The sequence below is a fragment of the Hippopotamus amphibius genome, chromosome 12, assembly GCF_030028045.1.
Source record: "Hippopotamus amphibius kiboko isolate mHipAmp2 chromosome 12, mHipAmp2.hap2, whole genome shotgun sequence".
Taxonomy (NCBI): domain Eukaryota; kingdom Metazoa; phylum Chordata; class Mammalia; order Artiodactyla; family Hippopotamidae; genus Hippopotamus; species Hippopotamus amphibius.
In genome coordinates this window covers 41780700-41793894 of record NC_080197.1, presented here as the reverse complement: position 1 = coordinate 41793894, position 13195 = coordinate 41780700, and the positions used below count along the sequence as shown (strand labels likewise).

Here is a 13195-nt window from a genome sequence, read left to right as displayed (position 1 = left end):
AGGTATCCTTTGGTCATGACATGTCATATTATGGGCTCAATCACGTTGTGATTCACTAATGCGAACCATGACATGTATTCAATAACAAGCTAATAAAAATGCATACTGACTGTTTCTACATTTTACACTTCAGTGTCTCCACTTTTTCTCCATGATTCACCAATAAATCTTTTGGCTCGAGTTACCCAGCCACCATGGACAGAGCTGGTTAAAAGAAAACACATTTGATTCCGCCTTCAGTCTTTCTAACCCCTCTATCAGCACCATTCAGAGTTAGCAGGTTGTTTTATCCACTGCTGTTTGCAACAAGAACCTTGGTTAATTTGCATCAGGGTTAGGCGTATCCCAGATGAGTCAGGAAACATAAATATCATTTCCACTAGCACCACAGTCCTGTCTCAATGGTCCCTATCCATGCTGGCCCATATGGTCACTCATTAAGTATCTGTTAAAGTTCTCAGGGATACCTAGGGTCAAGGATACATACCAGATCTCCTTAGCTTTAGATCCACCAAAACACAATGAGAGAAGAGACTGGTAAATTGTATGCGGTAAGTGTTATAGGCAAGGCACAGCTGGTGACAGCACCATTTTGCCCATCAATAATGGTACCTTGCTACTTAAAGTATGACCTATGGACTGGCAGAACTGGTATCACCTAGGAGCTGATGGACAATGCAGACTCCCATGCCTCCCCCACTGGATCATAATCTGCATTTTAACAGGTTATTCATACATGCTAATCTGTGAAAAGAATGGGTGTTAAAAAAAAAAAAAAAAAGAGCCCGAGAAACTGTTTCTGAAGACACATCATTAAGATGATTATCCCAGATAACTCAGAAACAGAAAGCCTAAATCAAAGTTTGGGTCTAAAGAACCATGTGCCTTACACTGAAAATGTCCAGGGAAACCTTATGAGGAACTGAAGATCCAACTTCAAGCATTTGAGAGCTTAAGGCCTGAATTCCCTGAGCATCGTTTTTTCATAACAGCTTGCAACAGCAGACGTAGGATGTACCTTCAGAAAGTGATGAGTTATACCATGTACAACCTTCATAGCAACAAATTATCAATTTACAAAACTTAAAGTCAACATATTGTGCCTCAGTCATTTAAGCTGGCAGGACTTTAAAGTACACACAAATCTGAAGTAACGCGTTGGAAATATTTGATTTACGTTAAATGGAGCTCTGGAATTTAAACATCCGTATGCTCCACCAAGCCCTATTCCCGGCCAGTCAGTTCACTGATCAGCTTACTTAGACACTTCCAACATACACTGCCCAGCTAAATTTAATATTTAAAAAATTTTAAGACCTTTCCATGTATTTTTAAAAATAAATCTTATTTCAAGTAAATTTCCTGAGCTACAAGAAAGACGGCCACCACCACAACAAAATAATACCCCAAACGGCCCTGTGCTATAAAAGGTGCTGCTGGTATTGAGGGAATTCTGCCTGTAACGAGAACCTTCTACAGAAGGAACGAAGATGGCAAAGCCACGAAGGCCTTCGGTCCAGTAAGGAACACGAAGCAGCGTGTCAGAAAGAAATTGTTTTTCTGCTCCTTTTGATGGGTTATGCTTTCAAGTCAGGAAATGAGAAACAGGTGTGCCAGGGGGCACACACAGCCTCGCTCCACACTGAAAAACACGCGTTTTCAATTTGCAAACATGAAAGGGACTCCTGTTGAATGAAAGAAGAAATGAAAACCCAGCTCTGTTTCTGCGAACCATATGAAGGCAGCTCAGAAAGGCTTTGACAAGTTGCTCGACTTCCTCCCTCTCCGACTGACAGCAGGTAGTGCTCGACAATGGGAAGGAAAAGCCATTCTTTCAAGTGAGAACAATCAAAGGGAGAATTACATGAAGGATCAGAGCGCTGGCATTTTAACCCATCACTTGATCTTATGCTTCTGTTTCTACCATTTCTTTACCTTGTGTTTTAAAATTAGAAGTCTGTTCTTTTAACAAACAACAACAAAGCAATGCAAAATAAGTATCTGGCCAAAAAAGAAGAAAAAAAAAAAATCTGAGAAAGTACAAACATCAAAAGAACATCTTGGAGCTCACTTGATCTGCCATAATCCAAGTCTACAGTCTCTTTCAGAGAAAGACCTACTTTTCTTCACAATGTCCTGAGCTCTCCTGGAGGCACTGGAGACATTTCAGTGGGCATATGAGTGTGATGGGTGGTGCTAAGCGTAAAAGCAGCTGGTTTTGGTGGGGCTTTGGGGAGAGAGTGTGTGGCAAGAAGAGAGAGGTACTAATGGCAGCAACAAGAGTCAGGTGGCCAGGTGCACTGAGGTCCCTTTAGGAGGCGCTGTGGGGCACATCCCTCAGGTGTGCGGATGCAGCAAGGCCTCGTTCAAGGCAGCAAGCCTTTATTACAGCCAGTATTTCGACGTATTTCTATACTGGCAAGAAACTCCCCTGTGTTATCAAGTAAGGCTATACATTACATGCCCTTTGAGGACAGAGACTGTCTTTTTTTATCATACCCAGACACTAGAGCACAGGATAAGAGCCTCTAAAATAGCTGTTGTTTTATAGCCTGAGAGCAGTTACAAGTCTTCTTACATAAAAGCAAAATGCCTAAACTCATGTATGTGGGAAAGACATCCTTCACATTCTTTAAAATGCTGTTTTGAAGAATATTTAACGGATCAAAAAAAATGTTCATTATACCCAGTGACAAGGCAAGAATAAGGATACAGATGCAGAGAGTGGACTGGAGGACACGGGGTTGGGGAGGCAAGGGGCGAAGGGGAAGCTGGGACGAAGTGAGAGAGTAGCATAGACATATATACACTACCAACTGTAAAAGAGATAGCTAATGGGAAGTTGCTGTATAACAAAGGGAGATCAACTCAGTGATGGGTGATGTCTTAGAGGGCCAGGACAGGGAGGGTGGGATGGAGTCGCGGGAGGGAGGGGATATGGGGTATATGTATAAACACAGCTGATTCACTTCGGTGTACCTCAAAAGCTGGTACAAGAGTGTAAAGCAATTATATTCCAATAAAGAGCCTTAAAAAAAAAGATAACAAGAAACTAAAAGTAATGAAAAAAAAAGTTCATTATATAAGTGGACAAAGACTAACAGAAGCTAAATGATATTGTCGTTTTTGTTTTATCTATCAAAAATCTACCAAAAATATTAACACGCCATCACAGCACAGCAAAATTATCAGTTTAGTTTTGCAAATTCTTTTCAATGATAATGTGTTACTTCACAATCAGGGAAAAATCTACTCATTTAAAACATCCAAGATACATGATAACCAAAGCTGTCACACTGCACAGGTTTCCTGGGAAATAACCTAGCAAAATTCAGAACCATCAGTGACTTTAGCTATCTAAAAAGCAGGAAATAGTATATTCATAGTTCATCAGATATGAAGTGACCTAATTAGAAGAAGCGACAGTTTCGGAATAGAATTCCCATCTCACACAACTACTTTAGTTTTGGGAAATGTGCTGGGAGTTTATCTACTCTGTTATCTGTAAATGAACAATATTTCTTCCCCACCCCCACTAACCAATCAGTCTGAAGAGTCAAGTGCTTTTAAGATGATGATGTTTACAAATATATTAGGATTTTATCTATGCTCACATCTAGAAGTCATAAATCACACAAAAAGATTTCTCATGGCATTATTCCCAACCCTACATATTAAATCCCAAGTGGCTGCCCTCTAAGAATCTCACTGAGTGTGAAGGATTATGAAAGTTTATTGTTTCATAAAGACAAGAAGCTTCTGAGAAGCCGGTTGTCAGCCATGCAAGTGAGAAAGAGCACTGCCTCCGAAGGCAGATAAAGGAGGCAGAATGGGCTCAAGAGCCTGGATCCCACCCACAGAACTGACAGCAACATCCTGAGCCCCCTGACCACTCACTTCTCTCCGTTTGAATCATCACTCATCATTCCAGAGCGACCTGAGATGAACGCTCCATCTTCATCTGTCTTCCAAAAGAATGAGCATCTCCCTCCTCAAAAGGGTCCCCACTTCATGCAAAAGAACATTTAAATACTTAGTCAAGGCCATCCACAGAGCACCAGTAAGACCCCAAGTTAAGATCCACACACCTTGCACTCCTCCCTCTTCTTCAGGGACCCTCTGTTCTCATCAGAACACACCACTCTCAATCCTCCACTTACCTTCCTCTCAGCCCTCCCTGACTCCTCTGGGATTGACCCAACTCACTCTACCTGCTGTGGATTCATGTTGTGCCCCCCAGCAAATTCCTGTGTTGAAGCCCTAACCCCAAGGTGGTATCTTTGGGGAGGTAATTAGGGTTACATGAGGTCATGAGGGTGGGCCCCCCATGATGGGATTAGTGTCCTTGTAAGAAGAAGGGAGACCAGAGCTCTCTTTCTTCCTCCCTTTTCCCCCTCCCTCCCTCTCTCCCTCTCTCCCTCTCTTCCCACCATGTGAAGACAGCAAATAGGTGGCCAGTTGCAAGCCATGAGGAGAACTCTCAGCAGGGACTGAATCTACTGGCACCAGGATCTTGGACTTCCCAGCCTCTAGAACTTTAAGAAATAAACGTCTGTTGTTCAAGCCACATAGTCCATGGTATTTTGTTATAGCAGCCTGAGCTAAGGCACCACCCCAATGTATTTACTTGTCACATTCATTCACATCAATTCATTCAACAAACATCAGAGGCTCTATCTAATGAGCACCATTCACAAATCAGTGAAGAAAGCTGAGAAAAATCCCAACCCTCATGGAGTTTCATAGTAGAATGGGGTAGAAAACAAAGATAAAATAAACACATAAAAGTTATAAAATGTTAGACAGGATACATTCTATGGGAAAAAATAAAATATGAGAGGGGGATAGGGAATGTTGGCTGAGGGAAGAGTTACATGTTTAAGATGGGGTGGTCAAGGAAGATCTCAGTGAGAAGGTGAATTATCTGAATCAAGAGCTGATGAGGTGGAGGTAGGGGTGTAAGATACGAAGGGTAGAGAGTCAAAGGGCAAGGAAGGACTAAGGCAAAGGCCCTAAGGTGGGAGTGTGCCTGGCACATCTGAAGCACAACAAAGGGGCTGAACGAGCAGGAGAAGAAATGCAAGAGCTGCAGCCTGAGGGGAAGGTGGGCTGCACCCCGTATAAGGCCTCATCAGCCCTGAGTAAGGGTTTTGGCTTCTCTCTGAGTGAGATGGGACGTGGTGGACAGTTCAAAGAGGACGTACAGCACATGATTTGAGTTAGGTTTGAACATCAATTCCTTTGAGAGTTGTTGAGAACTGAATTAAGGGGGAAAGGAGCAGAAAACAAGGGACCAGCTAGGGAATTCCTGCAATAACCCAGATTAGAGATGCAGCACTTTGAATCTGCTGACAACAGTGAAGGTGCTAAGAAGTTGTTGGATTTTAAATATATTTAGAGAGGAGAGTAGACAGGGTTTGTTGCTGGAGTGGATTGGCTGAGATATAAAAGAAAAGAGGGTCAAATAACTCCAAGATTTTGACCTGAGCTAATGGGAGGCTGGAGGTACCATTTGCTGTGTGGAGAATCAGGTAGGGGCAGGGAGGGCAATGTCAAGAGCTTCTAGTTGGACAGGCTAAATGTGAGTTGCCTATTACATATACAGGTGGGGGCTTGGAATAAGCAGTTAGAAAACTGAGTTCTGGGAAGAGGCCCAGGGTGGTGGTAAAAAAGCAGATGCCAGCATATATATGGTACTTAGCCATTTGACTGGATGAGAAAACCAAGGCAATGGGTATTCAAGGACTAGGCCTCAGAGCACTCCAACACTGAGAGGTCAAGGAGATGAGAAAATTAACAAAGCAGACTGAGAAGCAGCAGCCAGTGAGGTGGGAAGAAGCCCAGTTGAGTCTGATCAAAAATAGTTTCCAAGGAAACATGTCACTCAAGCAACTGTGTCAAGTGTTGCTCACAGGACTGAGAGGCGACCACTGGATTTGGAGGTGATTGTCAATCTTGACAAGATCACAGCAGTACATGGTAGAGGAGGAGGCGTGACTAAAGTAGATTTAAGAGTCAATGAGTGGAAAGAACTAAGAAAAATAATAGAGCTTGGATACAGACAACTCCTTGAAGATTCACCTTGAAATGTTGCTGGAAAAAAAACAGGGAAGAGAGTTGGAAGGGAGGCCGAACCCCTATGTGACCTGCACCCAAGGTCCAGAGTAGAACAGGGCTTTGATTCATGATTCAAGAGACTAAGCCACCAAGCGCGCTTGTGACACACAGAGAGAAATCATGGATACTCTTAAAAAGGAAGCAGAAGCATGGATTCCTGCCTGCCTGCCCACTCCTTCTGGGCCCCCAGACAGCCATGATCACAGGGCACATGGACATGTCTCAGCAGTGGTGTTCCACTGGCTCTTGTGTTATGTGACTCCGCCCTCGTAGGGAAGGCTGCCTGTGCCCTCTGACAAAGGAACATGGGAAGGAGGTTTGCTGCACAATCTCCCACGGAGGGCAGAGGAAGACCTGTGGCTGCCTGTTATGTGGAAGAAGCAAGAAGCAGTGACATAATTCCCAGTCCTTGAGGAAGAGACACCAATCACTGGCTCAGAAATATCAAAGCAAGAGCCTAGCCTCATGCTTTGCAGTTTTTATCCCATCTGCCTTTGAACCTACTCTTAGCAAGCCATGGCCACACCTTCACCACCCTCTGATTTCTGGGACAGCCACGACCTGGAAAATCAAAGCACCTAGAAAATCAGAAATCATTGGGTCTCCTATCAGGTAGCAGACCCTTCTTCATGCCAGAACACTAAAAAAGGGAGACTATGTCTTCTGATCTCTAGTCAGCTGCCATAAAACCCCTGGACTTGCTGTTTCTCTTTAAGAAAAACACCAGACTGCACAGACAAGTAACAGAAGACCAATGTTAAGGTCAGCCAGAGCATAAACTTAATCTCTTGCTTTTTCCTCCTTCTGATCTTCTAATCCTCAATCTGCTCTTCCTTTCCATAGCCAGAGAAAGACCACAGATGTATCTTACATTACACATCTGATGTGTTACTGAAAAATTATGTGTGAATCCGATTTTGGCAAATTAAATCAAATTTTTAAAATGCTATTTAAAGAAATTCCATGGTGAATAATCTTTTTGAAAAGACAGGAATCCTTGTAGAAGAAGGAAGAATCACATACACATTTCTTTTTTTTTTTCATTGAAATACACTTGACATATAACATTGTGTAAATTTAAGGTGTAAAATTAACATGTTAATTTGATACATTTATTTACTGTAATATGATTGCCACTGTGTGGTAATTAGCACCTCTACAATGTTATGTAACTATTCTTTCTTTTTAATGGTTGGAATAATTATGTTCCAGTCTCTTAGCAAGCTTGATGGTTATAATTCAATACTGTTGTCCCTACATACACATCTTTTAATTTTAGGTTGTCTATTAAGCATTTATGAAGTGCAAAGCCCTGTGCCAGGCACTCAGGAAACACAAACATACCCACAAGCCCCCTCTTCTCAAGAGCTTATGTCACCACTTAAAGAAAGCTTGAAACTAATTACTTATTTTCACACACAAAAAAAGGCTGAGAATAAGAAAAGCACACTTTTTTCACATTTTAAATTTCTGGAAATGAGGAGGTGTGCTGTAATTGATGGCCTCCTCCCAGGGCTGTCCTCCAGGCTGCAGCTGTGACACAGCCGCTGCTGCCTCTAGAGGTCAGCTGTTCCGACTGGCTGACTCTCTGGCTGAGTTCTGTGCCATGTTGGAACTACGTGTGATGGGTGTAATTGCCACTGATAACGTCTTCAAAAGGACTGCGGTAAGATACACAATTCAAACAAAAAGTGACTGTTCACATCGGAAGGAATGGAAACAGCAAAGGCGCGTGACACTGTTACCAGGGAAGCAAATACTTCCCGTTGGAAGAATACCCCCAATTATATACTTTCTTGTAAAGCAACAGCCACGTGTTAAGTGACGTGAAAGCCGTGTGTCATAATATAACTGGCAGTCTTTTTTCCCCCTAGCGTATGTGGCTTATATTGATATATTTTATTCTTGGATATTACAATAAATGTACAGGCAACAAAAGCAAAAATAGACAAGTGGGACTCCATCAAACGAAAAAGCTTCAACAGAGCAAGGGAAATAAGCAACAGAATGAAAAGGATACTTACGGAATGGGAGAAAATATTTACAAACCGTATCTCTGATAAGGGATTAATATCTCAAATAGATAAACTCCTGCAACTCAATAGCAAAAACCAAAAACAAACAAAAAAATACTAAAACACAGGCAAAGGACTTGAATAGACATTTCTCCAAAGAAGACATAAAAATGGCCAACAGGTGCATGAAAAAGGTGTTCGACATCATTAATCATTAGAGAAGTGCAACTTAAAACCATGAGATATCACCTCACATCTGTTAAAATGGCTATTATCAAAAAGACAAGAGATAAATGTTGGTGAGGAAATGGAGATATTTGAACCCTTGTACACAGGTGGTAGGAGTATAAAACAGTTCAGCTGCTATGGAAAACAGTATGAAGATTCCTTAAAAAACTAAAAATGGAACTATCATATGATCTAGCAATTCAACTTCTGGGTATTTATCGAAAAGAATTGAAATCAGGATCTCAAAAAGGTATCCACACTCTCAAGTTCACTGCATCATTATTCACAATAGCCAAGATATGAAGACAACCTAAAAGTCCTTTGACAGATGAGCAAGAAAAGAAAATCTGGTATATCCATATAACGGAATATTATTCAGCCTTTAAAAAGAAGGAAATCCTGACATAGATGATAACATGGATGGACCTAGAAGACTTTATGCTCAGTGAAACAAGCCAGTCACAGAAGGGCAGATATTATTGCACGATTCCACTTATATGAGGTACCTAAAGTAGACTCAAAGAAGCAGAGAGTAATGGTGACTGCCAGGATTTAGGGAAGAGGGAAATGGGGAGTTGCTATTCAAAATTCATAAGGTTTCAGTTATGCAAGATGAATAAGTTCTAGATATCCATACTAGCTCATTAAATTCTCATAGATATTAAGATAGATACTGTTCCTGTTATACAAATAACTCCTTGCCAGGATGCCTCAGCCAGTGAGTGCAAGAGTCTGAACAAGAACCCAGGTATCTCCTCTGCTCCCTCCCTAGCTCAGGAAATTTCCAAGATGCCGGAACATTAGTCAGAGCTTGCAAGGTCAGCTCCTGCCCCCCTACCCTCTTCCCCACTCTCCACTCATTCCTTCCCACTGTGATGAGAACAAGATGCTGGAGTTTATCCCTCAGGCTAATGACCACATCGCCTGTCTGGCCTTAGGAGAGCCCTACCCTGACTATAACTAACTATCTTCCTTCTGTCTTTCAATTATCACCTTCCAAGAACTATAAACCTAAAATGTAGGCCAGGTCTCTGGATTTTCTGCAATGGCCTAAGGCACATGTCTTTTTTATTTTGACCAAACAATTGCAAAATTCTGTGCTCCACCTTTCTTCTGACTCAGTCACCCAACTCTGCCATGTGTTTCCACTGTCAACCTCATAGCAACAGCCCCAGGAGAAACAAGTGCGAAGCAATCACATAAAGTCCCACAGACGGAAGGAACTGGAGACTTGCTCCATTGTGCTCAGGTTCTGTAGGCTGATGATGGTTAGTCCTCAAACTTAAGAAGGATATAACATGATGAGCTGGGCATCCAAGCTAAAAAGCTACACTGGATATCATAAACTGGAAACCTAAAGTTATCTTTAGTCACATAAAACTATCTTCAGTGGATGCAAGATGGACAAGAAAGGAAATATTCAAGGGGAAGGCAGAAAGACCTTAATTTTACAGTTTTAACTTTACCCACCCACTGCACTCTACTTCACAGAATCAAATCCATGAAGTGTACTCTTATCCCAACTTCCACATCATCAATTTAAAAAAAGAAGGGAGGTGGACAATCCCAAAGAGATTGAATTTCTTTTCCAAAGTGACACAGTCAGGCAGTCTCTCAGAATTCCAGCTTAAAGTAGAATTCAGGTCTCCTAACACGCAGATGTGAGAGTAATATTTAAACAGCAACAAAGCAACTCACTGAACCACATACTAACCAAAAATAAAGTCAACACAACACATGACACCAACTGATACTTCTTCAGGAAAATAAAAGTGAAACAATGAATTATCCATTTAGACTTTGCTTTGTTCAAATGCCACAATTTTCCACAGACATGGCCCGTACTCCATTATGCACAAGCTAATTCCTAAGTATTCTGTGCCAGCAATATTAAATTAGAAGTTAACTCATACTATTACATTATGCTCATCTCTTCCAAATGGAAAACAATTTTTGTGTATTGTATTAGTATGGTTTAGGTTCAACATTAATTTGTGTTTGGACTTCACCTGAGTGGTGAAACCATATCTATCCACCCTCCAGATAAAGCCTGAGGACGTCGGGGAGAAAGGCCTGTAACTTGAGTGACAACGTGGCAAAGGGGAGGAACCAATATTATTATGTCAACCATAATATCAACCACATTAAAAGCTTCAAGTACATGTGGCACAAGCATATGAAAACCTGGATCTAGACAGCAACCATTCTGCACGTTAAAATCCACTCCCCCCAAACACACACTCTCTCTCTCACACACACACACACACACACACACACACACACACTTCTAAATGACAAAGACTCTTCTAATACAAATACAAAAAGAGGACCTACATTTTATCAAAAGTATAGATGTCATAAACTATAGATTTTGAAATCCACCTAGTAAGTTTTATGTCAACATTTTACTCAAGAAATGACCTCTTAGTTTTGAAATGCCTTGCTACTTTTATAGCGTTTTGAATTTGGTACTATCATGAGTCATTAGAGAAAAAAAAATCCATTAAAAATATAATTAAATTTCAGTTAACTCCAAAGTTGTATTGAAAATGTTAGCAAAGCATTTACACTGTGATACTTACGTTGTGAAGCAGTTCTCAAAGGCTCCCAAATATCAAACAGCTTTCAGGCATCAAGGTTCTTGTTCATGCGGTGTCTTAGCACATGCTTTGTGTTTACATAAAAATACTGTTTTCAATCATTAAATGACCTACAAGGTTGAAGTTATGAAAAATGGTCATGAAAGCAGCAAATACCTGAGGTACTCACAGCTGTGGAGTAGGGGTTATGAGCTCCAGTGTTTTCAGCCCAGCAGCCACATCCATAAAGAGCAGCCTGGGGGGGAAATAGGTAAAGACAATATTTTAAGATTATTATACATATTTACTAGCTTTCAACAGAAGACAGAAATCATACCCATCTAATAAAGCCTCGTCTAATAATGATGTTTAGCAAATGGGTGATAACCAGAGGCTATATAAGACCTATGCAAACAATGGTTCTAACACTATCAAAACTATATTTTCAGCTATGTACTAATCTAAAATTTTTCAGAAAATAGCAAAAAAAAGTTTCTTAATCTCATCAACAGTAATTTTTTCCTTCCTTGAAAAAATCTTCCCTCTATTGCAGTTTGTCGCATGTTGCTCTTCTGGCCCCTTGAAATCACTGTGGTTGCATTAAAATAACACTCGTCAAACAAGGTGTGTGTCAGATTTCTGGGGAAGCGTGATGATAGGACCCTTGGTTCCCAGATGTCCTGATGGCCTAGAGGCTGGCCCAGGAATCAGCATCGTTAGCCAGGGCCCTAGGAACCTGGAATACAGGTGGTCCTCCTGCCACGCTCTAGCAAACCCTGCTTTAGGTCTTAGTGCCTTTTCCCTGCCTCCTTCGGGGCGGCACAAAAGGAAATGCAAACAGTTATGCACCAAAGGACCCAGTATATGCTCACCACTGTGCTAGACTCTGCCAGATAGAAAGAAAGGAGGCAAAAAGGCCTGTTCAAGCTAATCACTGTGAGGTGGTGGAATACATTTATATGTCTGAAACCACCAGGAACACAATAGCTACTGTGGTTTTATAAAAGGGTGTGATAATCATCCCTATTTTGTTTCCAATAGTGCCACACAGAATGTCTGCATTTGCCTCTTCAACATCCACAATGATTTCTCTGCCTTTGGAAGGGGAATCACAGATGAGAACTTTTCCATTTCTTAGCTAGAAGCAGAATTAGCAAAGCCCTTAGACAGCTATTGCAGAGACACGCAAGGAGGCACAGTCAAGGAGGTTCATTATCACCTCTTTGATAAGAATGAAATATAAAAACAGCAGAAATGTCAATCAGTAAAGAAATGGCTAAATAAACACTGCCATAGCAATATGTGGAATTTGTTACAAACATTAGAAAAAAGGGTTAAGTTTCTTAAAAAAGATTTTTAAGAACTATTACAGAAAAAACTCTGAAACATATTGAGTTAAAAGAAAATCAGCAAACTACAACAAGACATTCAGCATTCTCTGTGATTGATGAAGGCCACAAAATAGTACTGTTATGTTCTAGAAACTCACTTGTGAGCACTGGAAGAAGCAGCTAAGGCTGAGAATGGTGACTTCCACTTTCCATGGTATTTTTTCTTTTTTACAAGGACTTCAGAACTAATTTGCTCCAATATTCTACCCAGAGCAGGGATTTCTGTGAAATATCCCAGGCCCTTCTGATACTGAGAACCTTGCCACTTCATGTGGGAACATACACCCCTTTAGGATACTTCCCCTCAGTGGAAAGTTCTTCTTTAGATTGCTTTAAGGAATATCTGCTTTCTTATAACTTCTACCCACCAACCCTGGGTCTACTCTCTGTAAACACTTTAACCTCCCACTAAAGTTCTCCAAATTTTTGAAAACAGCTACTCTAATGCCCTGATTCCTCTTTTCTCTCTCAAATAATCCATGAACTGTTCCCCAAGACAGTGAGATGCACACACCTACCCCACTTCCCTAATGACCTCCTCGAGAAATGATCCAGAGTCCAGGACCACTGGAGATGAAGTCTGACCGTGTTCATGTGATCCACAGCTTCCATCCCCCCTTGTCCCTGACAACACCCCTCTTAAAAGTAGAACCAAGAACTGAGCACACGCCCCTAACATGGCAGAGAGCAGAAAATCTACTACTGCCTCTAAAATATACAAGAGAGCTTGGTGAGTGTGGCAACTAAAAGCTCTACAGAAGTGATTCAGCATATGCATCTCAGAGTAAAATGGCAGATCTGTGGGATAAGCCATTCCACTGGTACTACCTAGGTTGGGTGCTGGGTCAGCCAAAGCCTCAGAGAA

At 41.3% G+C, this 13195-nt stretch overlaps 1 protein-coding gene across 15 annotated transcripts in view; it reads right to left on the bottom strand.

Annotated features, from left to right (window-relative positions):
• Window positions 1–13195, bottom strand: part of TASP1 (taspase 1) — a 230584-nt gene that overhangs the window by 115527 nt on the left and 101862 nt on the right. For 8 of the 15 annotated variants that reach the window (XR_009048367.1, XM_057701502.1, XM_057701495.1 and 5 more), the window contains exon 10: window positions 11117–11195. The exons of 1 other annotated variant lie outside the window; for it this stretch is intronic. Coding sequence is in view for 12 of the 14 variants with exons in the window: in XM_057701502.1 (XP_057557485.1) it covers window positions 11117–11195 (79 nt within the window). In the remaining 2 variants the exon portion in view is untranslated. The remainder of the gene's footprint in view (window positions 1–11116; window positions 11196–13195) is intronic. 6 more of the 15 variants (XR_009048368.1, XM_057701499.1, XM_057701496.1 and 3 more) reach the window with 1 other exon arrangement.